At 52.1% G+C, this 27849-nt stretch overlaps 1 protein-coding gene across 1 annotated transcript; it reads left to right on the forward strand.

Moving 5' to 3' along the window:
* Positions 1 to 27849, forward strand: FGF9 (fibroblast growth factor 9). Its single transcript, XM_001516494.3, has 3 exons — positions 1 to 332; positions 13681 to 13784; positions 24933 to 27849. Exons 1-3 carry the CDS (start codon positions 56 to 58, stop codon positions 25176 to 25178), a joined length of 627 nt encoding a protein of 208 aa, XP_001516544.2. The 5' UTR covers positions 1 to 55; the 3' UTR covers positions 25179 to 27849.

Raw genomic sequence — 27849 nt, forward strand, 5'->3', positions numbered from 1 at the left:
CCCCCCACCCCCTTCACCATTGTTCGTCCCCGGTCTCGGCGAGCAGGGCCTCCCGATGGCTCCCCTCGGCGAAGTTGGAAACTATTTCGGGGTGCAGGACGCGGCTCCGTTCGGGAACGTGCCCGTCCTGCCGGCGGACAGCCCGGTGCTGCTGAGAGACCACCTGGGCCAGTCGGAGGCGGGGGCGCTGCCTCGGGGACCTGCCGTCACGGACCTGGATCACTTAAAGGGGATTCTCAGGCGGAGGCAGCTCTACTGCAGGACTGGCTTTCACTTAGAAATCTTCCCCAATGGCACAATCCAGGGCACCCGGCAAGACCACAGCCGATTCGGTAGGTGGACCATGCACCCTCCCGGGGCCAAGATGCGGGGAAGGGGGGGGGTGGACCATGCACCCCCTCGAGGCTGGGGGTGGGGGGGATCACCGCCCCCTCACCCCCAGGGTCCTTTTTGGGGGGCGGGTGGGGAGGGAGGGGAGGTTGGGTGGTGGGGTCTTTGGGGCTTCTTTTGCGCTTTTCAGCCGGCTAAGGACCTGCCTCCGGGTCGAACTGCAGGGCTGCGGGCCCGGTCCGAGCCCGAAGCGTTGGGGAGGGTGGGAGAAAAGAGGGCACGGAGTTAAAGCAGGGGCCGGGGTGCCCCCTCTCCTCGGGTCCGCCGGATGGATGGGAAGGTGGTGGTTAGCAAATCGCTGTCGTGAGCGGGCCGATTCCACGAGTTACAAGGTTTTAATCATTAACCGCTAAAAACTTAAAATACATCCCGCTTCCTGCAGGGAGTGGCTATCTTCCCGAACCCAAATTAAGAAACAGTTGTTGTTTTCTGGGGTTGCCCACACAAGTGAACTGGCGGGGTGGTAAACTGAGCGGATTGTCTTTTCCTAGTGTGTGTGTGTGCGGGGGGGGATGCCGAGAGTCGGGTTAGAGACGGGAGGGGCCGGGGGTAACTTCAGCAGGGGGAAAGCGGGCTAGGTAGGGATTTCCTCCCGCAGGTACCAGTCCGGTTAGGATCCGGACTCTTCCATTTCCATAGCAAGGAAGTGGAATACGGATTTCCTGGCGTTCTCTCTCTCTCTCTCTCTCTCTCTGTGTCCGTGTGTCCGTGTGTGTGTGTGTGAGGCTGGGAGCTAATTTTAAAGAGCATTCCGAAGATTTCATTTCCAGAGGACGCTATTTGTGAGTCAGCATCGAAGGCTGCAGACAGTAGGGCTCATGGCTTCAGCCTCCTTTAAGTGCCTGGACACATATACACAAATACACACACACGTGTCACATGGGCCTGGTGGCCGCTGCGGCCTTAAAGATCCAGCAGGACAAATGAAAGGAACCGAGGCCCTTTGGGGCAGGAAGAGGGAGGAGGGAGAGGGGACCATCAGCCTCCCCTCCCCCCCCCCACCCCTTTTTTTTCCCTCAGCGTTCGTTTGGGCCACTAGACTGTTGGAAGGAGTTAACTTCTGAGTGAACCCACCTGACAGCACTTAAACTAGGTCGTAAAAGCGAAGTCCTGTGGTGATTCTCTCCCGCATGCTTTAACGCCAGATGTTGAATAAGATCTAACCGCTGGGCTCTGGGGGTTGTCGATAATGCCGGCCCGGGGGACTGATCTCCCAGTAGGTGCGCGGTGCCCCGGTACACGCCTCTGTCCCTCCCACCCTTCTGCATCCTGGGCATCAGAGCTGACATCTCCCGGAGGGAGCGGGTACCGGGCCCAACCGGCCGAGGTCCGAACCTTCCGGGCAGGCCCCGTATCCCTACCCACAGGAGACACCCACGTCCAGCCCGCTGCACCAGCCTGCGCTTGGGTCGGCACGGGGTCTCCCTGGGAGGGGTGGGGCAGAAGGGGGAAGGGGCTGCTGTTTTATTCTCCTTTCCAGCAACCTTGCCCGGGATTGATGCTGGAAATGCAGGGGGGGGGGGAAGGGGCGCACGCCCTTGCGGGTGGAGGGTCGAAAGGCTGTGTCCGTCCTGCATCGGGGAGCGCTGCGGACCGAGATGGACCGGGCCGGACCGGACCGGACCGGGCCGGACAGCTCCCTTCGCCCTAGCAGGTGTCTTGGCCGCCTAGGGCGGGCGCGCAGCCGCCGTTCTCGGCCGCCCGGGCTCCGCAGGGTCCTAAGTGCCCCCGGCTACGGCGGCTCCTCCCTTCCTCCCTCCCTCCCTCTCCCGCCGGGCCCGCGGCGGCCACACGCTCGGACCGTCTATTTTTACAAGTGGGTTGCCAGCCGCATCCGAGAAAGCCGGCAGTTTTCCTCCTCGCCAAACTATATTCTTCAGCCCCCTCCCTTGATCTGCCTACGCGGGCTGCGCTGTTTTCCCCCCACCCACCTCCTTCCCTGGTTCATGGATGCGCGTGTCGGAGGAGGCAGCCGGCTGGTGCATCCCTGGATTTGAGAGCTCACCTTTTTGACAAGGGATCCACCTCGTAGCGGGACTCTGGAGAGGGAGACTAGATAGCCATATACATACAAACACACACACATATATGAGAGGGAAAGGAAGATGGGAGAGCGGCGGGGAGGGGGACTGTTGCCAAGCCACTTTCCAGGATTAAAACTCGCTTTTTTCTTTCCCAGTCGTCTGGGTGGAAAAGGTGCCCGCCCTCCAAGTCCGCCCGCATCTCCATCCCTCCCCTGGGAGGGAACGGGGCTTCTGGGGTCCGAGTTCGCAGTCTCTCCCCGCAGTCCTCGAGGGCTTTGCGGGTTTCCTTTCCTTTGCCAGTGACCGGAATAAAGCCCGGCGAGCCCCGGGCCGCACCCCGCCCCGCCCGGACACTTAGTTTGAGCCCGGCCATCACCACCCCCCCAGGGAGGACTTACTGGGAATCTTAGAAACTCTGTAACGGGGATGAGGGCGACGGTGTAGACCGGAGGAGGGGAGAGCTGGAAAGGTGGGCGGTGTAGACCGGAGTGGGGAGGGGGTCCGCGCCTTGCAGGGTACAAACCCGGGAAGCCGCAGGCAGCCTCTGCCGAGGAGGTCACCCCCCTTCATTCAATCGCATTTACTGAGCAAGCGCTCAGTACAGTGCTCTGCACAGAGTAGGCGCTCAACAAATATGAATGAATTGAGCCCTCGCGGTGGGCAGAGCCCTGCACTCAGCGCTTGTAAGTACAATTCAGCCGCAAAGAGAGACGATCCCTGCCCACCACGGGCTCACAATCTAGAAGCGGGGGGGGGGGGGGGGGCTGGGGGAAGACGGGCAGCCAAACAAGCAGAGAGGCATCTATAGCCTCGATTTAAATAAATAGAGATATGTGCACACCAGAACGAGTAAAACAGGCATTCAGAAAAATAAATAGAATGATAGATAGGTACACAAGTGCCGTGGGGAGGAGAGCAAAGGGGAGATATGGGGGGGGGGGGTCATTCCCGGTGGTGAGGAAGGGGCTCCCGTGGGAATGGGGTTGATCAGACCGGTCCGGCTGCGCTGGGAGGGGGCAGGTTGGCCGGTGCCGGGCCCGGCTGGCGGCCGTGGAGTGCGGGCGCTAGGACCCGGGGGGCGAGGCCGGGCGAGGGGCGCTTTGCTGCAGCCCGGCGCTCACACCTGGCCCCTCCTGGCACGCCCGTCCTCCCCATCGCCCCCCATCCCCGGGCCCCCCGGCCTCCCCGCCCTCCGAGCCCCCGCGGCCCAACGCGTGCTTGCAAAGAGGGCACCTGCGGGGCCAACACCCGCCCCTTCCTTCCCTCCCTCCCCCCCCCCCCCCCCCCCGCACCGTAGGTGATGCTGCAGGAAGCTGCCGGGGAGCCCGGAGGTGACCCCGCAGCAATGCAGAGAGCCGCAGCGATGCAGGGACCCGCCGGCCGGCTCGGAGACCGCGGCAATGCAGGGATCCGGAGGCCGCAGCCGCCCCGGCTGTCAAGCTCGGAGGTCTAGTCGGGGAGCAGCGGCGCAGGGGCCGGGAGCGAGGCCCCCGGGCCCCGGACCTTTCGGCCCCTGGCCGAAATTTGCTTTTCGAGGCGCTTTCTTTCAGCGCCTGCAGCCTGGAGGGTAGAGAGGAGGGTCTAGGGGGTCGCGGGAAGGGAGGAGGAGGAAGCTTAGTGCAAAGGAGAAGAAAGGGTCCCCATACCTGCAGGTCGCAGCCCGTCCCATCTCTGGCCTGGGGGACAGAGACAGGCCCCTCTAAGTGTCTCGGGGTAGGGGAGACCCAGCCAGGGTTGGGGAGTCTCAGGCCCAGAAAGAGAGGGAGACGTGGCCACGGCAGGAGTTGCCTCGTGCCCCTCTTCCCCCTCCTCCGCCGGCATCCGTGGTACCACCGTGTCACACAAAATAACACCATGTCACAATCAACGTTGTGCAGAAGAGCATTACCCAATGGCCACCCTCCCTCTCCGCCACCACTCCCCAGTGCCCCGGGCAGCTCGGCTCCAAGACTGGTGTCACGGATCACTGCTGCCATCTTCGAAGGGGGCATGACGGTCGCATCCTTAACAGAGTCCCCGTGACTCCCTCCTGCCGTAAAGCCCCCTGAGGTGACAGCTTGCCTCCCCTACTTTCGGAAACTGGCCCCGGTTGATAACGGGCTGGAATCGGTCCTGCTTGCCGGCCCATCTTTTAGCCCTCCTGCCAACCCACTTGCCCGTCTTCCCTCTCCGCTGCCCCCGTGGCTGCCTTCCTTTCCTCCCTCCAATCGGTAATCATCGTTCGGTGGCCCTGGCTCTTTCGCCACTCTCCCGCCCTGGGGGTGCCTGCGGGACTGAGGCCATGCCGAGGTAGCCGCTCCACTCTGGGGGCTCCAGGGGCTTTCCGCTCTAGGTTGGAGGTTCGTTCGATCCATCTTCCACACCCACAGATAGTTCCCAGGTTTCCAGGTGCCCCCCGCCTGGGGTTGGCACTGGGCGTGAGTTTGGGTTTCATCAATCAATCGTATTTGAGCGCTTACTGGGTGCACAGCACCGTCCCCAGCATTTAGGAGAGTACGATATGACCCTATAGTAGAAGTGGTAGACACATTCTCTGCCCGCAACAAGTTTACAGTCTGGAGGGGGAGATGGACATTAATATAAATAAATTCCAGATATGGACATCAAGTGCTGAGGGGTTGTTGGAGGGGTGACTAGAGGGAGCAAATCCGAGTGCAAGGGCAATGCAGAAAGGAGTGGAGAAGATGGGCTCAGTCTGTGTCCTAAAGTTTGCACACTCTGCCTGGACCTTGGAGGCGACAATCCCTGCTAACCATTTGAAGGGATTGTCCCTGCTGCTTCGCTTTCTGGGAGAGGTGGCTCAGTTCCCCCCTGGTCCGCGGGGGCTGGGACCTGCTGTCAGTCTGGCTGGTCAGCTCACGCCTCTGAAAGAGCAGCGGGGTCCAGGCCGGTCTTGGGCCCCCCCAGCTCCTACACCTCCGTGTCCTCTCCCACCTCTTCCGCTCAGTAATGGGGGCAGGGGCCATGGTTGTGAATGCAGCTGATGCGTTCACACCTGCATGGGTGTCTGCAGCTCACCTGCTGTTGCACAGAACCTGGAGTCCCTCATGTGGTTCTCAATCCACAGAACAAGTTCAGCACTACCCCTTGCCCCCCCAAACACTTAGTCCTGTGGGCCAGTGCTCGAAGAGGGGTGGTGCTGTGGATCAGCGCGGACCCCTGAGCGAGGATCAAATGAGAGTGGGTGTTTGGGAAACGGGTATGCGGGCAAATGGTCACTTGCAACATTTTCTGCCGTACCCCGTGCCCCGCCCTTCCTGAGCCCTTGGCAGCAGATGTAGCTTGTGAATCTATCAAAGTTTCCCAAGAGCTCAGCGCAATGTGTGACATCCCATGAACATTCAGTAAATGCCACTGCCATCACTAGGGAAACAGCACGACTTAGGGGAAGGAGCACAGGCTTTGGAGTCACAGGACCTGGGTTCTAATCTCAGATGAAACAGTTGCCTGCTTTTTGACCTTGGGCAAGTCGCTTGACATTCTCTGGGCCTCAGTTCCTTCATCTTCAAAATAGGGATTCCCTACCTGTTCTCTCCCGTATTTAGAATGTGAGCCCCATCTTCATTGATTCAGGTAATATTTACTGAGCGTTTACTATGTGCAGAGCACTGTACTGAACTCTTGGGAGAGTACAATGCAACAGAGCTCCTATACTTTCCCAAGCTTTTAGCACAGGGCTATGCACAGAGTGGGCCCCCAGAACATACTCTTTGTTGGTTGGATCCTTGATGTTTGGGGGCACCTCAACACCTCTGGAATGAGTTTTCATGTTATGTTGAGGCGAGAACCTTGTCGCAGAGGATTGTTGTCTCTGGACCCCCTTGGGCTCAGCTCTGAGACCTTGAATTTTTTTTTTCTACACATTTCTGGGTAAGGACCTTGGTGGACAGGATCCAGAAGTGGATTCTCTAATAATAATGATGGCATTCAAATAAATCAATGAGGTGACTACAAGATAATCAGATGGGAAATAATCCCCGTCCCACATGGGGCTCACCATCTAAGTGGGAGAGAAAATGGGTATTTTATTTCCATTTTGCAACTAAGGAAATTGAAGCCAGAGTGGTTAAACGAGTTGTCCAAGGTCACGCAGCCTTGGACACTGGACACTACACCTCCGTGTCCTCTCCCACCTCTTCCGCTCAGTAATGGGGGCAGGGGCCATGGTTGTGAATGCAGCTGATGCGTTCACACCTGCATGGGTGTCTGCAGCTCACCTGCTGTTGCACAGAACCTGGAGTCCCTCCACCCTTGGTCACGCACCACTGCAATGGGAGCAGTGGTGACTCCCATTCCAGTGCTCTGTCCTAAGGTCAGCAAGGGACAGAGTGGCAACTGAGCAGTGAGTTAGGCCCAAATGTTGGTAAAGGATGTGATGGGCAGAGTGAGGACTGTGTGTTGATGGAGAGCTAGAACATCAGGATTTTAAAAATAGTTATATCAGAAAACTCTAGAAAGCAGAGAAAGCAAGGGAAAAATATATTTAGAGCCACACAGCATCAACAGTGCACCTGCTGAGTGCATGGCACTGGACTGAGAATATGGGAAAGTTAAATGTTAAGTGACGCAATTCCGACTCAGGAGGTTATAATCTAGTAGGATTGGCAAACCCACATAAATCGCCAAATCCATTATAGAAAATAGAATAGGCACAAATGGCAACCTCCCCACCATCACCTCCCCCGCAGCCCTGCCGCCACAAGAAAGCATCTATATAGATGAATAGGTAAGGGCATGAGTTCTGGGTGACTGAGAAATGGTGTGACCATCAGCGAGGGGGATTAAGCAGAGGAAGCCTTTTGGAGGAGGTGGCTTTTTAGGACAGTGGTGAAAGAGAAAGTTGAGGTTTGGCTGAGCTGAGTGGAGGGGAGAGCAGGGGCCTGGGAAACCATGTTTGGGAGGCCCGAGATTGGAGAGTGAGAAAGTGAGCGTGGGAGGACCCAAGAGCGCAAGCGAGAGAGCCATGGGTGAAGAGAGCCGATGAAGAGGGAGGAAAGAGAGTGGTGGACAGCCTTAAAGCCAATCATCTGGAGCTTTGGTTTGATGCAGGGAGAAAAATGGGTCACACTGGACACTTTGAGAAAGGGAGCTGTAGAAGGATGCCACGTGTGGCTGTTGGGGGCAGAGGCCAGGGCCAGGGAGGCCGGTGAGGAGGTGGCTGTAGTAATGGAGCTGGGCTGGGATAAGGGGCTTGGACCAGGGTGGCAATAGTGAAGACAGAGAGGAAGGAGCGAAATCTGAAACACATCACAGTAGAGCCAATTGGAATTAAGGACAAAATGAACTTGGGAAGTAAAGCAGTTGTAGTCATGATATTTACTGAGGGCCACTGGGCACAGTGAACTGTACTAAATGCTTGGGAAAGTACTACAGACACATGACCTGCCCCCCAGCTCACAAGAACTCACACTACCAGGGGAGACAAACATGGAAATAGAATAGATGGAATAACCAGAATTCATGCACTCATTCTATCGTCAGCCGAGCAGTGAGTTGGGATAGGGTGTCCCTTGGTGTCAAGGGAGGTTTCTTTCTGGCACATGGGTGAGACAGAAATCACCATCTTTCAAATGACAAGCTAGAGAGGGAGTAAATATAGATGAAAATTAATTTAGAGGGGACAGAATGTCAGGGCAGTGGGTGTTGAAGGAACGAGTGGTTTAACTTCACACTATGCGTCTGCTGGTTTTTAATGAGTCTTCAAAGTTCCTGGGGCTAATGTCATGCAGTTCAGTTCTTTTTAAAAGCCCTGTTCAGTGAACCCCCACTCGCTAAACTCTTGGTGCTACCTCACCTAGAATTTTAATGTGTTCTATTCCCATAACTTAGATGTTATTTGTAGTCTTAAAGAAGAAAACAGTTGTTTGACATAGCCCCAAAATACTCTGGCTTACATCCAGAGACCTATAAAAGTCCCTCAGTAATAGTAACTGTGGTATTAAGTGCTTACTATACGCCAAGCACTGTATTAAGCCCTGGGATAAATAGAAAATAGAGAAGCAGCATGACCCAGGGCGAAGAGCAGAGGCCTGGGAGTCAGAGGACCTGGGTTTAAACCCCGGCTCCGTCACTTTTCTGCAGGGTGAACTTGGACAAGTCACTTAACGTCTCTGTGTCTCAGTTCTCTCCTCTGTAAAATGGGGATTAAGACTGCGAGCCATATGTGGGATAGGGATTGTGTCCAACCTGATTGTCCTGTACCTACCCCAGGGCTTTGTACAGTGCTTGGCACATTGTATGTGTTTAACAAATACCATTTAAAATAAAATGATTGGACACATTCCCTGTCTAAGGTGGAGGGAGAAGAGGTATTTAATCTCCATTTTACAGGTGAGGAAGCTGAGGCACAGTAACTTGCCCAAGGTCACACAGCAGCCAAGTGGCAGAGCTGGGATTGGAACCCAGGTCCTCTGACTTGCAGGCCTGTGCTCTTTCCACTAGGCCAAGATTCTTCCCAGTCCCCTGTTGCTTTGGCCAAGATGGGCATATTGGGGGGAACTGAGGGAATTGGGACAGGACTCTCTCTGGGCGTTGGGTCTCTCCAACCTCTCCCATCTCACTATCTTCTTGCTCTAGAGCCCTGAGACCCCAAGCCTCATTCCTATGGGAGTTAGAGGAAAGCTGTGGGAATCCCCTAGAGCATTCACATGCGCCACGAGACTTGTGTGGGCGTGAAGTGCTTCTGTGGGTGCTCTCTATGCTGTGATATTGCTGAGTGCTGCAGAATCCACTGCAGGGGTGATGAGGAGCCGGGTACCTCTGCACATAGTAAGTGCTTAACAAATATCAACATTATTATCATTATTATTATCATTACCACCAGCTCAGGGGCACTGTGCTATGGCTCGGAAGCAGGGACAGTTCAGATACCACCACTTCCCCGGGCCCTATGATTCTGTTGACAGGGAGGGGTGATATGGATCTGGATACCATGTCCATGGACACCTTCCAAGGAATGTGCTTGGGATCCCCTCAGGGTTCCTGGGGGTGGGGGCTGTCAGGGAGAGAGCTGGAGCAGTGGAGTCCATTCATTCATTTGTTTGTTCAGTAAGTCGGTCGTACCTGCCGTGCTGGGGACAGCTCGGGGTGACACTACCGTCTAATGATCTCGGCCCTAGAAGCTGACGCGGTCAGTGACTCCACCTCAAAACTTGGGCTTAGAGCTGTCCTTGTTTTTGTCTCTGGGGTTTGGAGGGGTGTGGCTCCCCAACAGCTGCCAGAGGGCCACAGGGCTACCGGAACCCTGGCCTCGTCCTGAGATGGGCGGGCAGAGGCCGTTCCCGGTTGGTTATGCTTCCCGCTGCCCCACCACCTCATGGGAGTGTGCACGTGGTTGAAGGGGACTCCTCGGTGTGCTCTTATCACAAGCTCAGGATGGCTTGTGTGTAGAGACCCCCAGGGGTCAGGATACAGACAGGCGCAGTAGGTCTGGGAGGAACGGGCTGATTTCTCACTCTAGGAGACTGATTTCCCCTGAGACTTCGGGCTTGGGGCATAGGAGATGAGGGGGCAGGCACCCTTTGACTTGACTCTCCCTGTCCCAATTCCTAATATCTGGATGCTTCCTGATACCGCTCGCTTGCCTGCCTGCATACACACACCCACGCTCTCACTCTCTTATTCCCGACTCGTTCCTTGCGGACTCGGATGAGGGAGAGGCCGTGACTGCCGGATGCGCAGTGATTAGGGTGGATTTGGCACTCAGACTTTAGCCAACAAGTCCGCACTTTTTTGGCAGTTCTCTAAGTGCCGTTTCTGAGTACCTGGCCCGTGTCCCAGAGGTGGAGGGAGAGAGGGGCTGGTTACTGACCCGGGGCCACACAGTTCCTCAAACCGCTGCCCCGCTGTGGCCAGCGGATTGGCTGGGCCCCCCCAAACAAGCCTGCCTCATTTTCAGGGGGTCCGGCTGACCCCTCAGCAGCATGATGAACTGCCCCTTTCTCTGGCCCCAGGTGAGAAGGGCCAGCTGTGACACCAAGCAGCTTTCTGTGCCTACCCCGGAGACCCCAGTCGTTAGAAGCTCTCTCAGTTAATCTCTGGGATGGGACATAGACGGGCAGAAAGGGATTGGGGCGGGGGTGGGGGTGGAGGGGGCAAGAGGGAGGGATTAGGCAGGGCAGGTTGAGGATGGGGAATGCTAGTTTTGGAGGGGACCTGCTGAGTTGGGGGAACAGGTGGGGTAGTTGGAGGGTAGGAGGGAAGGATGGGAGGCCCCCGCCTCCTGCGCCTCTAGGTTGATTGCCTAACCGATGGCAGCCCTTAATGGGGGAAGAATGAAATCTCCCCCGCCTCTAGACTGTAAACTTGTTGTGTCTACCAACTCTGTATTGTACTCTCCCAAGCGTTTGGTATAGTGCTCAGCACAGAGTAAGTGCTCAATAAGTGCAATTGATTGATTGGTGGCCTCATCCAGAAAACCAACCATCCCTCTGGGTTCACATTCTGCACTCATGGGTGCTGGCTGACGAGCTGCAAACCTTGGAGGGAAGAGGAGAAGGGGTACCCCGCTTTCTGCGGGGTAGGAGGACCCGTGGAGACACACCATTCATGTGAGAGGGACAATTCACCAGAGCTTTTAATGCACCAAAATCCAAAGCCTTGCTTTAGAAACAGGAACTCCTTGGGCAGAGATATCTCTTCCTTGGATGCATTCTTTTTTATCTTTTAAGTCCAGTTGACTCTATCCGAGCACCTACTGCATGCAGTGAACCATACTAAGCATCTGGGAGAGTACCCAGAAGCAAAAGACCTGGTTTCTCCCCTCAGTCTAACGGGAGAGACAGGCGCACACATTTTTACACATGGTGGAAGCTGGCATAAGACCAAGGTTCCACCTCGTGGTAGGAAGAGCCTGTAAGGATGAGCTCAATGACTGTGTGAAAAAATATGTACTGCAATAACCTAAATTGGTAGAGCACTTTTCTTTTTTTTTTTCCCAAAGCTGTCCAAATATCTGAGTTCTAGTCCCAGTTCTTCCACTGCCCTGCTGTGTGAGCTGGAGTAAGTCACTGGACCTCGCTGGGTTTCCGGTTCCTCGATGGACAATAGGGAGAAGATCCCAGGTCTCCCTCCTTCTTAGGTGGGGAGTCCATGTGGGACTGAGACTGCGTCCGATCTGATGATCGTGCATCTGCTTCAGTGGTTAGCGCCATTCGGGCTGACGTAGCTAACCATGGGGCACTCTGGGTGAGAAGAGCAAAGGTGATTCTCCTCCCCTACCTCTCACCTCCACTCTCACGTCAGGCTGCTGTGACGGGGCCAGCTGGACACCTGGACACTTCCCCCTCCTGCCGAGAGAAGAGGGACAGGGAGAAGAGGGAGGTGGTCTACGGTTGCCAGGCGGGCTCTTCTCCTAAGGACCTGCGCAGATCTCCTTCCAGGAGTTAGGTTTCACCTTTTCATCCCCTTGGGTACAAAGTTTTCTCTTGGGTTTCATCCTTTGCTTTATTAGATTGATGCGGTCCATGTCTGTTATCGATCGCTGAGCTGTCTGTTTTGTGAGAGATGTGAAATGAATTGCTGAAAAGTCCATGAGTGCTTTTTTATTAGTCACTCGGGACCTCCCGCCTGCAGGGCCGGCGTGCTGCTGCGCCGTTCGGGGCGAGTGCGGCCGTCAGCCCCCGCGGCGGCCCTCTCGACGTCTCTGGCCCAGAGCTACCGGTGCTCCGGCCTAGGTGCAACATGCTCTGTGGGCTCCGGGCAGGGGTTAGCTGAGCCAGGAGAGGCCGTGCCCGCTTCTGGTTCACCCGAACGGAAGCTGCCACCTGCTGCAGAGGGGTCTCTTCCACTTAGCGGCCGAGGGCCAAAGTAACGGTTTCTTCTAGGGCCAGCTGGGCCGGCGCCATCCCTACGGCTACTGTGCGGGGGGTGAGATGCCCACTGCCGAGGGCACTGTGAAACCAGCCCCCGATGGCCAAGAGTTGGAATTGTACATTCCAAGCGCTTAGTACAGTGCTCTGCACATAGTAAGCGCTCAATAAATCAATGAAAGAGGCCCGAGCCCCACTGTGGGCTGGTACGGGGATTGGGATCTTCTGTTGCTCAGGTTGGGATGACTCCAGTGGTCCCGGTGTGGTCGGGAGGGGTGGGAGCTATCCCCAGGCCTTTCCGCTGAGCATCCTGAATCCCAGAAGCTGGACTTGAGGAAGAGTTCCCCCTCTGAAGTGTTACTGTTCTCCAGTAAACCCCGTCCACGCAACCTCTGGCTCACAATCTATAGTAGTAATAGTAGTAGTGAAAGGGTCCACTGTGTGCAAAGCCCTGTGCTAAGGGCTCAGGAAAGAAAGTACAGCAGAAGCAAGATGTGCTCTGTCCCCCAAAGGACGTCACTGTCCAAGGGCAGATCTGGGCAATGCAAAGGGCCAAAGAAAATGGCTTTCAGCAGATATTAATTTGAGAATTTGTTCTACTGAAACTTGGACCTTCCTTTAGGATAATAGTAATAGTAGTATTATTAGTGTTTATTAAGCACTTACTGCGTACAGAGCACTGTACTAAGCACTGGAAATTAGACAAGGTCCCTGGGGAGGGGGTCTCACAATCTAAGCCCATAGATACAGCTTTAAAAAGTTTATTAAAAATTCAAGTTTGCTATTATGTTTGTGCCTTTTTTTCGATAAACTGGGTGTGGATGGAAGCAAATGCCTCCACCATTACAACTGGCCATTAAAGCCGATTTCATTAGAAATTTTACAGAAGGGGTAGAATCTCTGCCACAGACATGAAGTTGCTCCACGGGGGTGGAGCTGTATACACACACTTGTTGCTTGGAGGTAGATGTTTTCTCTGGCAGACAGGCAAGCCTGTTAGTTTACTTTTGCTTGACTGATTAGTGCATGCTTTTATGAGTTTATTTGACATGACACATTTCCCAGTACAATTAACATTCATAAAGAAGCCTCTACCTGCATAGTTAGCATTTTTATTCTTGGAATTTATGGTCTGTGGTGCAAATGAGAATAGTGTTAAGTGTTGTGTAACACTGTCAAGCAGCGAAGTTTTGTTTTTTCAAAGAGCTCTGGGGAGTGTTCAGAGCCATCTCCCGGTCGGGACTCCCCAGAGCCAGCTGCCGTGCGGGGCTCTGGGGCCGATCGATCGATTGATTGGCTTCTTCATCTGTGTACTTTATGGTCCTTTGGAAGATGCCTTTTAAAGTGGCAAAGCCCTTTGAAGGCATTGCCGGTGCTAGCCCGAACTGACCCCAAATGTTCACCTCTCTTTGCGAGCCAAGTCTACATTGTTCTGTTCTTTGTGCTGCATTTTGTAGGTATTCTGGAATTTATCAGTATAGCGGTAGGCCTGGTCAGCATACGTGGTGTGGACAGCGGACTCTACCTCGGCATGAATGAGAGAGGGGAGCTGTACGGATCGGTGAGTACCCTGAGACCCCCGGGACGCCCCCTGGGCCCGTAGGACACCTCTTGGACTCTCCCTCTCCTGCAATCTAGGTGAAGTCTCTTTTTCCCCCAAAGAGAGTTGCCGTGACTGCCGGAAAGCAGGGCCTCTTTCTCCAGAGAGGGGCCCAGACAGCCCCCTCCGGTCCGGAAAGCCCCTTGGTGGGTGTAGGCTGGGGAGCAGGGAGGAAGGGCTGAGGTTCCTGGCTATCACCCCCAAGCAGCTGCTTGGGACAAGACTCTTCCATCCACTTGCCTTTATCCAGTCGGGGATCCACTGGACCCCTTAGAGAACCTCTGCAGCTAGTCCTCTGCGGTATGTGTTCCCCCCGAGAGTCCCTGTGCCAAGCCTTGCGTTATGTGATGTGAGAACTCTGTCCCTGCCATGCCCTGGCATTGCCTCTTTGAGGTGGGTTTCCCTTCGGGCCTGGGCTGGACAAATAAAACTTTTTATTTGCAAATAATTAATAGTTTCTGGGCCAACCCGCCTTCTCGATTAAAGTGAGTTTCCTTCACATGTCTGAGGTCCACCATCCAATGTGCCAAGGGAAAGATATTTAGGAAGGCTTTGAAACTCTCTTCCAAAACTCTTAGGCAAAAGCGATGGCAGACCGGGCCGTGCATTTAAAAGTGGCCGTGACGCTTCGGTGCATAGCGGAGCGAGAGGGACTCCCGGGAGCTGAAAGACTCGAACCTTCAAATTTGTCTGGAAATATGTATTTGTCCTTTTTTGTTTTGTTTCTTAATGGTACTTGTTAAGTGCTTTCTATGTGTCAGACGCTGTTCCAAGATCTGGGATAGATATAAGTGAATTAGGTTGGACACAAGCCTTAACCAACCAAATGCTTTTTGTCCCACATATCAGGGGTCCGAATCCATGGTAAAACAGGATTTTCATAAATGGGCACCGATACAAAACTGCACGCTGGGTGGAACCCTGGGACAGTCTCAGAGAGATTAGGGGGGCATCACTAGGAGTCGAACTCTTTCCCTCCATCATGTCACAAGCACTGGCAGAAGTATTTGTTCCATTATGCCCACGTGCCCCCGTCCCCACAGCGTGGCTTCTGCTCCTGGCCGAAGGGAGCGAGAGCAGGACTGCTGTCCTTCCTGACGAGCTTCTTTGGCACAGAGCTGTCTTGTGCCTATCCATGGAGTCATTTAAAAGGTTGTCAGTTGTAGAAGCATCGTGTCCTGGTGCTTTTGCCTGTTATCGCGGTGCTGGTGGGGTGCTGGACTCCACAGTAAATGAGGGGAGTAACTTAGATGGCAAGGTGGAGAGCGGGGACTTTTTTTTAGGAATAAGGGCTTTAGAAAGAGAGGCAGCTTGGCTTAGTGGAAAGAGCCTGGGCCTGGGAGTTTGGGGACCTGGGTTCTAAACCTGACTCTGCCACATGTCTGCTGTGTGACCTTGGGCAAGGTCTCTGTTCCTCAGTTTCCTCCTCTCTAAAATGGAGATTCAGTATCTCTTCTCCCTCCTTCTTAGACTGTGGGTCAGGGACAGGTCGAACACGATCTATACTTTGGGGTGAGGAGATTCAGTGCAGGAGGACACGGTCATGCGGGTGACGGTCGTGGAGCGATGCTGCTTCACTTCCCGGACTCCGCCTCGTCCTGACTGCACAGTATCAAACAGGACTTTGGGTTTCTGTGTCATTCGGCAGCCTAATGCAGTGAAATAGCAATGAGTGCCAGGGGCATAAAGAAGGCGTTCTGTAGTGGTGGACACAAGCATTAATATAGGGATTTATATCAAAGGAGGTCAGTCATGGTGGGATATCGGAACCGTCCACCTCTGAACCCATTCTCTCTGAGTCAGCCGTTACTGGAATTGGATTTTTTTGTAACGTGATGCTCTTCAAGAATGCAGCCCTGATGTGGTTTTTTAAAATGGTATTTGTTTAGCACTTACTATGTGCTAGGCACTGTACTAAGGGCTGGGGTATTTACAAACTAATCAGGTTGGACACAGTCCACGTCCCACATGGGACTCACAGTCTTAATCCCCATTTTACAGATGAGGTAACTGAGGCACAGAGAGGTGAAGTGATTTGCCCAAAGTCCCACAGCAAAGTGGCAGAGCCGGAATTAGAACCCAGGTCCTTCTGACTCCCAGACCCATACTCTATCCATTAGGCCACATTCTAGAAGAACTGACCATTCAGAGACCTTTCCCAAGAAGGACATTGTGATAAAGGGCTGTAGGAAGATGGAGAGTGGCCCTCCCAGGAATCGACCTCAGGCTTCTCATGACCGTCCCCACGGTGCCACAGTCGGTGTGACTCGGGACAGGGAGAGAAGGGAGGCCCGGGACAGATTAGTAGAGGGGAAGTCGAGGGGCCAGAAGAACCTCTTCTCTGGGGATGGGTGTCTTGCCAATTTTCCAGCACCCTTTGGTGCCACTGTAGGAGACCGAATGTTGTCCAGAAGGGTCAGCGTCCTAGTTCTGAATGGCCTGGCCTGTGTTCTCAATTGGTGCTTGCAGCCCTGCTATGGGTGCGGGACAAAGAGGGCTGCTCTGAGAGTCCGGAAACCCGGCCCCAGGCCTAGCTCTGCCTGCTGGGATTGGGACCTCAAGGGCGGAGGTTTCTGACCAGAGAAGCATGATGACATTCCGTGAGGTGGACAGGTCCAGCAGGAAACCGGAAGAAAGCTGGCTAAAGCGGGTGGCAAAGATTGTGGTGACTAGCGTGAGGCAACGTCTCCTGGATCTTGGCACCCTTTGGCGGTTGTTTTGACCATCCGTGGGTCCTGCACATAAAACATCTTCACGTACCCTTCGCCTGTGCTGTGCCCTGCCCACCGACTCGCTCATTTGCACTCAGCCTGCAGAGGGAACATGACGATAGAGAGGAGAGAGGGTGCGAGTTGGTTTGGGCCAGCCTCTGGCACTAGCAGCGGTCCCTCTGGGCAGGCACTCGGCCACGAGCTCTCAGCATCGAGGCTCATCCGCTCTCCGCTCTCGATGGGAGATTCCATTGTCAGTTGTTCCTCCATCCTCCTGAGTTTCCGTCTTTGACCTTGAGTTCCCTGAAAGCGGGTAAGGAGGGACCTTCTCCAGGCTTTGCTCCTAGAGGGAGTCGGAAGTTTGCCTGAGATTGAGAGTGGATTGGAGAGAGATACGTGCCTGCTCTCCAACCTCCTGTGGTTAGTTCACTCTTCTCCACAGGCTAGTGCTCTCTCTTAATTGTAGTTGGGGCTCCTGGACCTCACTCCCTGGTTCATACGTACGCGCGCGCGCACACACACACACACACACACACACACACACACACACACTGCCTGTTGTTTCCCTGGGATGCAGCGATGGCTGGGGGGGCGGGAGGGGCTTGTCCAGAGCATGCTAGAGGGGCAGCTGCCTCAGTGGGGGTTGGGAAGGGGTGACTGCAGCTCTGAACGCGACCACCATGCTGCATTTGAAATTCGTGCGATTTGCTGACAGCTTAGGGCTGTGGCATCTCTGCGGCGCTGCTTTCCTAGCTGGCAAACAGCTGGACCCAGAATTCATTTCTCCTGGACTCTCGCTGGACCCAGCTGGGGGTGTATGTGTCCGGGGGGGGGGGGTTCCTGATTCTCTCTCAGTTCTTCTTCTTGTGAAATCTAATTATTCCCTCTCCCGTTTGGAGCACTGCTGAGCTTACCCTCAGACGACATGCAAGAGCACTGAAGGTGGTGGAAACACAGTCCTTGGGGGAACCGAGGCGAGTCGCCCTGCCCCTTGCACATGCTTAGCAACTTCCAGGCCTTGTCAGGCAGCGGGAATGGATTTTTCAGTTAAAATTCCCCTAGTGAGCTTGAAATTTAAATGGAAAATCAGATTCGGTTTCCTTCGCAGCTTCTGTGGCTTTGCCCTTATGTCCGGATTTTGATCAGAGGAGCTTTCTCGCCTGTTGCTTTCTTTCTTGGTTCTGGTTTCCCAGAGAGTAGTGGCTGGGTTCTATTTACATGCCAGTATCCATGTGGTCTCTCTCCTTGTCCTTGTTTCATTAGGGGCAACTCAGCAATGGTTTCCAGGAGTGACACCTTGTCCTGTTTCACTCTAGTTCCAAATATTTTATGTTCTCATTAAAGCGGAAGCTGCTTGAGGGCTGTGGCTGCGTCTCTTCTTTGCGTTCTACTTTCCCAAGCTGTGGCTGCGCCTCTTCTTCGTGTTCTACTTTCCCAAGCAATTAGAACAATTCTTTGCAACCAGTGGGCCCCGCTCAAGGACACAGAGTGATCCAGTGAGCACAGAACTGGGAGTCAGGAGACCCAAGTTCTAGTCCTAGCTCGGTCTTGGCCTGCTGTGTGACGTGGGCAAGTCACTTAACCTCTCTGTGTCTGTTTCCTCACCTGTAGAATGGAGATAAAATATCATTTGACTATGAGCCCCATGTGCGGATGGACTGGGTACAATATGATTATTTTGTGTCGACTGCAGTACTTAGCACAGGGCTTGGCACAAAATAAGTGCTTAATAAATACCATCATTATCATCCCGGAGAGACCAGCTACCAACTCCAGCTTTCCCTTCTAGAAATCTATTAGTAATCTCTAGGCCCTGAATAGGATGTGAACCCTTTTCAAATGAATGAATTTTTCCCCGTGCGTTCTTTCTGTTCCTTTCTTCCTGAAGACATGATTGAAAAAACAGATCACTGCTTCCCATCTACCAATCTGGGAGGAGGGGAGGTGGGATTTGTATTGCCCCTTGGAGCAAGTAGTCCCCGCCCTCGCCTCGCTCTCTCCCTCGCTCCCTCTTTTCCCCCACCCCTGCTCCACAATTTGGCAAGTGTTAATTTGGGCTGCATCTCTGCTACCTGCATAACTTCTCTGCAGTATCATCTGATGCAGCACAATTTGCTTTGGTGCCTTCCTCTCTCTCCTTCCCATTCCACTGCAGTCTCCTCTATTCTTTCCTTCAGAATCATTTTAAGGGCAGTTTCCTGTTTTTCCTCCATTGCCAAATCAGGTTTCCTTTCACTAAGGTCCTTTTTTTACGGTTTGTTTGTCCTGGTTCCCATTACACTTAAGCCAGTGTTTCAATTTTCACCAATTCCTTTCTTTAAAAATGAGCAGTTCTTGACCAGGCTGAATGCGAGTGGCTCACAATTCTTTGGCTGGATATTTAAATGACCAGTGTATTTGTGGGAATGGGAGGCTTCATTGTTCTTCAAGTGCTTGCTAGCAACGGGTGCCCCGGGGCAGCGGTCCCCTCAGTGGTGTAAGCCGGACTCCCAGGAAGCTCACTCGCCCCAGCTCTCAGACTAGGCCTGGGCGGTTCCAGTCAGGCCTGCAAAGACCCAAGATGGCAGCTAGAAAGCCTGTTGGCCCTTTGAAGCCTATTTCCCCCCAGTCCTCACCTCCATCTTATGTATACTCTGCCCCCACACTCACAATGCAACTTTGGCAGCCATGCCTGCTGGAACCCCAAGTTTACTGGACGATTCCATTGATTTGGATGTGCCAATGTTCTCAGCCTAGCAGGGGGTGGGGAGGGGACCCTCAGAAATCTCCTCTGAAAGTCTGTCCTTTAGCTTCCCAAAATTGAGAGCTAGCCTCTGGGACTGTCACCCGAATGAAAGAGAAAGGACAGAGTTCTGTGGAATGCCATTCTGTCCTGTGCACAGCACTAACTAGCTGGCTTTGAGACAGGGTTTAACCAGGCTAGGAACATCATCTCACCCTAAGCTTTGCCTGGTCTCTGGTATCCTTCCAGTCTGCTCCTCCCCCTCCCCCTGCCTCTCTTCCCCCTCCGCCCCATCACGTAATTAGTTCCTTCACCCGAGTTCTCGGTGACTGGACCCAAGCTCGTCTGATGCTCTCAGTGGGAAACTCTCACCTTCGCCATCTGGGAGGTGCCATCATCTCTTTATTCATATCAATGCCTGTCTCCTCCTCTAGACTGTAAGCTTGTTATGAACAGGGAGCGTGTCTGCTAATTCTGTTGTAATGTACTCTCCCAAGCGCTTAGTACAGTGCTCTGCACATAGTAAGCGCTCAATAGAAATGATTGACTCACTCTCCTCATCCTCTCATCCCTATGAGTCCACTCTGTCCTCAGTGAGGTTCCCCTCTAGGCAGGGGTGCTTAGGCGGTAAAGGGTGAAACCAACCCCTCGCGGGGCCAGGATTGTAATCCTGGGTCCCTGGGGACGTGAGGGAAGACCGAGGTCGAACCGCACACAGACCAGGAGACTCTCTGTTGTATCTGTTCTGCAGAGGAGCCTAGAACTACAAGGCAGATGCCATATTTCAGAGCTGTTTAACCTCCCGCTCATGATGTGAGGAAAAAATGGGTGAAAGCATGTTGGAGAAATGAGAGGGCTTGACAAATTCCAAGGCATTATAATAATAATAATGCCGGTATTTGTTAAGCGCTTACTATGTGCCGAGCACTGTTCTAAGCGCTGGGGTAGGCACAAGGGAAAATTATGAGCCCCATTATGAGCACCAATTTTTAAAAACCAGGAATGCAAATCGACCCCAATATCAAACTCAGAACGGTACCTATGTGAACTTCATATTTCTGAATTTCCTTGCATTTTAAGTTAGTTTCTTCACAGAAAAATGTCTTTTCCAGATAAAATTATCTGGGATGCCATAATCTTATAGTCTCATGTCTATTGTAATCTATTTAGCTCATGCTTGTTATTTTTAATGCATCTGTTGCGTGTTTTGGTATGTTAGTTTTTCTAATTCTAACAACTGCTTGAAGGGCAGAGATAAAATGGGATAAATATGTGTTAGACTGGGCTAAAATGGGTAGTAGTTTCCAAAATAGCTAACTTTCCCTAGGTTTTCTTCCAAAGCTCCCGAATTGAATCCACATTCTCCATCGAGGCATGGTGATATCATCAAATAGTTCAAAGTTAAGTATTCTCTAAACGGCCAGCATTAGGTCATCCAAAAAGGAAGGTGAAACATGGAAACCCAGTAAAATGAGTATCGATCCCTCTATAGTGGAATACTCAAAAAATGGCCTCCTTTGGAAAACCAGCTGTGTTCCAGTCTGTAAATCTGAGCCGTTTCCCCCTCCGTGGGCGTGTCTGAGTACGGCAGTCCCGCTTTTGCTCTTCTTTCACTCCAGGCTATTGTTTTTGCTTTATAAAATCACAGTTACGGATTCAGTGGAACAGGCTGAGACCACCCTGCCTCCCAGCTGAAAACTGGGAGTTGTTAGTAACTGTAGACAGATCGGTCCCTTAATTGGGAAAGGAACTTCCCTGTTGGAGCAGAAGCTTTGTAAAGACAGAGAGACAAGGAGAGAAAAGCAAAAACAGTGCCAGGAACTGCAGATCATTAAACCCAGAAGTACACTGCGGGGGCGGGGCCAGAGGGGGAGTGGAGGGTAAGGGGATGTGTGTGTGTGTGTGTGTGTGTGTGTGTGTGTAGACTGTGAGCTCGATGTGGGCAGGACATGTGTCTACCCACTCTTGTACTTTCTCAAGCGCTTAGTACAGTGCTCTGCACATAGTAAGCACCCAATAGATAGGATTGACTGATTGATACTCTGCTCCCCTAGCCTCAGTGCCCCACTGCTCTTGTGGATTTTATCATCATCTTTGTTTTATATCGTGTCTCCTTATGTGTCTTCTCCATCCCCATCCGCATCCCAACGGATATTCTTAGGCGGTCAGCCCTCTGGGGGTCAGGGACTAGGTCTCCGAATGGCCCAGCACGTCGATCCGCGCTGATCGGAGTAGCCGGTTAGTGGCTCGGCCTTCTCTGTGCACACCTGAGTGTCCCCGACTTTTGTCTTTGGCTGTTATCATCTCCCTTTCCTGCCTTGCCCATTTCCTCTAGCTGACATCTGCCCCCATTCCCAGCCAACGTCCACTCCTGGCCAAAGAGACGGAGCTTGGTTAACAGCCTACTCACTGACTTGCACTCCTTGGCCGTTGCCTAAGGGGTTGCTTAAGGAGTGCTGGGCCCCCTGCAAGGTTCAAGCTAATTCTTTTGCTCACCGTAGCACTGCAGAGAACACAGGGCCAATGGAGCCTCTGGAAAGAAGCGTCGGTCCCCTCCCTTGGCTACTTACAGTACTGATTGATCAGGTGGTTTTTTTTAATGATATTTAAGTGCTTTTTATGTGCCAGGCACTGTACTAAGTGCTAGGGTAGATACAAGCTAATCAGGTTTGGACACCGTCCGCGTCCCAGATGAGGCTCACAGTTTTAATCTCCGTTTTTCAGATAAGGTAACTGAGCCACAGAGAAGTTAAGTGACTCGTCCATGGTCGCAAGCAGATAAGTGGCAGACCGGGTTAGAACCCAGGGCCTTCCACAAGGCCACGGCATTTCTAGAGTATACAGTGGGAGAACAGTCCAGGGGACTCAATGTAGGGTGGGACTTTTGGTGATTTTTGTTTGTTTTTTGATATTTAAGCACTTACTTTGTGCCAGGCACTGTACTAAGCACTGAGGTAGATACAAACTAATCCGTGTCCCACATGGGGCTCCCAGCTTTAATCCCCATATTACAGATGAGGTAACTGAAGCACAGAGAACTTGTGACTTGCCCAAGGTCACACAACAGACAAGTGGCGGAGCCAGGTTTAGAACCCAGGTCCTGACCGCCGGCCCGTGCTTTATCCACTAGGTCACTAGAACTGCATCCCTGAGTTCAGGGTAAGATAATAATAATTAATGTTGGTATTTGTATAGCGCTTACTATGTGCAGAGCACTGTTCTAAGCGCTGGGGTAGATAACAGGGTAATCAGGTTGTCCCACGTGAGGCTCACAGTCTTCATCCCCATTTTACAGATGAGGGAACTGAGGCACAGAGAAGTGACTTGCCCACAGTCACACAGCTGACAAGTGGCAGAGCCGGGATTCAAACCCATGACCTCTGACTCCCAAGCCCGGGCCCTTTCTTGAGCCACGCTGCTTCCCTAAGAGACAACTGAACTTTGTACTCAGCAGTAAACCCATAACTAAGTGAATAAATTGGATTGCCCGCTAAAGAAGATTGTCAATGTCTGACACCCCATTAGGATTTTTACCCTCCTATGTCACAGTTTACTGAAAAACCTTTATAAGTCTGTTTTGATTTTTTTTCCCACTAAATTAACCAACAGTCATGGCATTAAGCACCTCTCAAGTCCTTAATATCAAGCTCAAAAATATGTTCCCTGACCACAAGGAGCTTAAACTCCAACTGCGGATAGAGAAAAGCAACAGCTTTTCATATCCAATATTTGCATACAAAGATGGAATACAAGAATTCAGGATTTCGTGATAGCAGATGAATTTAGATTCTTTCCCTGTATAGTCACTATTCTGGATGCGGGGGTAGAAATGAGAATGATTTGCGAATCACTACCCATTGGCTTTCAAAATGTTCTGACCTGCTTATCTCATTCGAGTAACTGATGGGAGTTGAACTGATTTGGAAGCTTAAAGGAATCATTGGTTTTATCAGCATCACCAGAAGCATTTACTGAGCGCCTACTATGTATAGAGCACTGTACTGAGCGCTTGGGACGTATATTAGATTTAGAAGACACAGGTCCCTGCTGTCACAGAGATGATTTTGGAAGACTATCCTTGGTTTTCCAAAAATAGTTCCCCATCTTTCTTGCATGTCGTGGTTGGCAAAGATAAGAGAGGAGTTGAAGATTTTTCTAGTTGACTTCAAACCTGCACAGAACGGGCGGATTGTTTTTCGGACCCTGCACAAGGCCACACTGGGTCACACCCATCTTTGAGGCTCCCATCTAGTACGTTGGACCCCCTCGGTCCCGAGACTTCAGGACCGAGAACCCAAACAGAGGAATTGATTTTTTTTTTAATGGTATTTGTTATGCGCTTACTATGTGCCAGGCACTGTGCCAGGATTAGAATTTAGGTCCTTCTGACTCCCAGGTCTGTGCTCTATCCATTAGGCCACATTGCTTCTAGTGCATAGAATGGGAGAACAGTCCAAGGGACTTATTGTGTGGTGTGGGGTTTTTTTTTAATGCTATTTGGTTAGCACTTACTATGTACCAGGCACTATACTAAGCCTTGGGGTAGATACAAGTTAATCAGCTTGGACACAGACTGTGTCCCACATGGGGCTCACAGTCATAATCCCCATTTTACAGATGAGGTAACTGAAGCAGAGAGAATTTAAGTGACTTGCTCATGGTCACACAGCAGGTAAGCGGCAAAGCTGGGATTAGAACTCAGGTCCTTCTGACTCCCAGGCCTGTGCTCTATCCATTCATTCAATAGTATTTATTGAGCGCTTACTCTGGGCAGAGCACTATACTAAGCGCTTGGAATGTACAATTCGGCAACAGATAGAGACAATCCCCGCCCAATGACGGGCTTACAGTCTAATCGGGGGAGACAGACGGACAAAAACAAGCCAACATAATCACGATAAATAGAATCAAGGGGATGGACACCTCATTAACAAAATAAATAGGGTAATAAAAATATATACAAATGAACGCAGTGCTGAGGGGAGGGGAAGGAAGAGGGGGACGAGCAGAGGGAAAGGGGGCTTAGCTGAGGGGAGGTGAAGGGGGCAAGGGGGAAGGAGCAGAGGGCGGAGGGGGAGCAGAGGGAGCAGAGGGAAAAGGGGACACTCACACTGCGCCATACTGTTCTGGCACCCTTCTCAACCTGTCGTCTCTGCCCTCCACGTTCCCGCAGTGGCGGCGAGCAAGTAGGTGGGCAGAAGAAGAGTAGTGGTCCATCGGTTCAGTTCTCCGTTGCTGACAGTGGCTGCAAAGTCACGGCGTATTTTCCCAAGTGCTCAGTACAGTGCCCTGCACCCAGTTGGGCACTCAGTAGATTCCATGATCGCTCCTTAAAGATGTGAAAGCCCTCACCCTCGGTCACACCCCTCACCTCCTCTCTGGTGACACTTGATGGTCATCATCATCGTCGTCCAGGGTATACGTCGAGCATTTTCTGTGTGCAGAGCACCGCACCTCTGCCCGCAACAAGTTAACAGTCTGGAGGGGGAAAGAGGCGTTAATATAAACGAATAATTTATAATATTTACAGATTGGTAATTACTGATAGTTATTAATATTGTATTGAGAGACCTGTTATTGATAGACCTGTCGCCCCGGCTCCGTTGGTACTTTCTGTCTTCAGAGAAGAAAGTGGCTCTTTTTTAGTGACAGTTCTTTTCTTTTTTGTCTTCGCAGGAAAAGTTAACCCAGGAATGTGTATTCAGAGAGCAGTTTGAAGAAAACTGGTATAACACTTACTCATCGAATCTCTATAAACACGTGGACACCGGGAGGCGATACTATGTTGCATTAAATAAAGACGGGACTCCAAGAGAAGGGACCAGGACTAAGCGGCATCAAAAATTTACACATTTTTTACCCCGGCCAGTGGACCCGGAGAAAGTACCTGAACTATATAAGGATATTTTAAGCCAAAGTTGACAAAGACAATTCCTTCACTTGAGCCTTTAAAAAGTAACCACTATAAAGGTTTCATGCGGTGGGTTCTTATCGATTAGCTGTGTCATCACATCAGCTCCACTGTTGCCAAACTTTGTCGCATGCATAATGTATGATGGAGGCTTGGATGGAACATGCTGATTTTTGTTCTGCACTTAGAGGTTGGTCCTCCTGGAGGAGGAGAACCTGCGCCCACTTGCTTGATTATTGTGAAAGAGAGGAGAGGGTGGGAGGAGAGGAAAGAGAGAGGGAGATGGGGAGGGAGAGAGAGAGAGAGAGAGAATGACGGCGTGAGTGAACGTGTGCGAGAGGGAGATTTGGAGAAACAGAAGCGAAGAGGAGAAAGGCCTGATGCATGCTGGGAAATAGGCCCGCTTTTCAATTTTTGATCAGTTGTACTTCATCATATATCAGCATAGCTGCCATACTTGGACTCATCAGGATTTTTGGCTGGTGGCATTTACAAAAGCGTGGAGAGTGCAGTCTCGTTAAACAAAAGACTTTTCAGTTAACGCTCGCCGGTGTCACCCCGGTGGGCCTAGAGCAAAGACCTCTTAGTAGAAATAAAAAGTTAAATTTATTTATAGAAATTCCAAAGGCAACATTTTATTTATTTTATATATTTATTTATTATATAGAGTTTATTTTTAATGAAACCTGTACAGGCCAGATAGGCATTTTGGAAGCGCCAGGCTCTGTCGACGTTCCGTGGCTGTCTTCTCCGACAGTGGGGTGAACTCATGCCAGGGAACCGGCCGGGGCGTGGATGGAGGCCAGGCGTTCTCGGGACCCCGGTGTCCTCCCGGCGACAATCTCTCTTGTGCCCACATAATTGTAAAAGTCCGCACATTACTCCTGACACTGAGTATTCACTCTTCTGACTGCTTGTTTCCTAGCTGATCCCCCTCCCTCCCTCCCTCCCACCCCCCCCGCAGAGGATTAAAGATCAAACTGGGTCTTGAACTTCTGTTCTGTGTCTGTAATGTTTCCTCTCTCAAGGGGTGTCCTATCCCCTCGTTGTGACTGCGCAGTCGTGGAAAATAGAAGGGTTGGTAGAGAGTGTCCTCGTTCAAGCTTATGGCAGAGGATACCAAAGCTAAACGAAAACTCTGTCTTATCCTAGCAGGGCTCCAGCCCGTAGGGCTAAAAATCTACCATTGTACTCACCGGAGACGGTGAGAAAGCAATAGAAAAAACCAACGCGAAAACAGCTTCCCTAGCCCTGAATTTGTCTTCGAGGGACAAGGATCAGGTTAACGTGTCCCTCTTCTAAACTTTTTATTTTTGTACCTGGCTGGTAACTAGGAAACGATACCAGTTCTGCGGGGGCTTCTGTAACATCTCTGATGGAAAATTGTTTTCCGTGTGAACTGTCAGAACGCCTGATGGAAGCTCCCTTCTTAGAGTAAAAGTGTGCAAAATGAAACGAATACATCTTTATCCTTACTGACAACGGGGGGTTGAGGGGGTGGCCCCGGGGGAGTATATTATAGCCGATTGGGTTTTGTTTCTCAAAATGGACTCCACAGCACTCTGGCTTTCTGATGAGGAAGGGTCTCTTTTACAAGGTTTTTATCACATTTGATTTATGGTATAAAGCATAGGAACACGTCTTTCTTTCAAGCAATAATTCTGGGCCTTGCCCCAGGCAAGAGAGAACCATTCTGACTCTGCGTGAAGAGCAGTAGAGCCAAATTCTTACAGCAATACTGAACGACGTGGAAAAGGGCACCCTTGGGCCTGCTCCTCACCCTTCCGGCCAGGGACTCGGAAATGCGGGCGTGTGGGGAGGCAGCCGTTGGGTTGGGATGCCCCACTGGCTTTCTGCCTGCGGGGGTGGGATTCCCGTTGGCTTCCTGCCGAGTGGGTGGTCTGGCTGGGTCTGGGGCCGCTCCTGCTCCCCACCGGTGAAAGTCCCGGGGCAGCCGTCGCACCCAGAGACCGTCAGCTGCCAGCCTGGGCACGGGCGGCCTCTCCGGCATTCGGGAAAGCTTCGATTGGTCACGGCGGCAGCGTGCCGATACGCATCGCGAGGAAATGGAAGCTAACCCGGTGGGATCAGGTAGCCACTGGGGCCCAGGGGGGTGGGAGCGGGAGCCAAAAGAACAGAAAGAAATGTCATAACAGGAAAAGTAGAGTCGTCCTCTCGTTGACTGGCCCAGGTTCGTCTGAACAGGCTGTGGAGAGCTGCATTTTAGCAGCGGAGCTCAGAGTGACTGCTTCTGCTACGTATGTGCGATCCCATTTCCGTTTCCCACAAAACTTTTGGGTGGAAAAAGAACCGTATCGGGCCCTACAGGAGAACCAAGCTTCTAGAGTGTCACCAAGTTCAACGTCCTGCTCTGAAGGGGGCAATTTCAAAAAAAAAAAATGCAAAAAGGATCATTAAAGTAGCATCGAACCAGCACTCCATCCAGAAGGGTAGAAAAGTTCATGGAAAAGGCCACGCATTTGGAGTTGGTACAAGAAATCTCCTTTAATGTAGTTTTGAGGGGGGCTTGGCAAGAGGAAGTTAATTTTGTTTTGGTATCTATTTAAAAAAGACGAAAAAGAAAAATAAATGTTATATGCTTTTGGCAACTGATACAATAAAGTGTAATGGATTGATTCCAATACCCTCAGCGGTGTGTAAATAAATACGTACTGACTTATG

The sequence above is a fragment of the Ornithorhynchus anatinus genome, chromosome 20 (assembly GCF_004115215.2).
Source record: "Ornithorhynchus anatinus isolate Pmale09 chromosome 20, mOrnAna1.pri.v4, whole genome shotgun sequence".
Taxonomy (NCBI): Eukaryota; Metazoa; Chordata; class Mammalia; order Monotremata; family Ornithorhynchidae; genus Ornithorhynchus; species Ornithorhynchus anatinus.

Bases quoted from the DNA above. Each gene is read 5' to 3' on its own strand.
- FGF9 (XM_001516494.3), top strand. From the start codon at position 56: ATGGCTCCCCTCGGCGAAGTTGGAAACTATTTCGGGGTGCAGGACGCG. The intron at 333-13,680 runs GTAGGTGGACCA...TGCATTTTGTAG, and splicing joins GCAAGACCACAGCCGATTCG to GTATTCTGGAATTTATCAGT. The intron at 13,785-24,932 runs GTGAGTACCCTG...TTGTCTTCGCAG, and splicing joins GAGGGGAGCTGTACGGATCG to GAAAAGTTAACCCAGGAATG.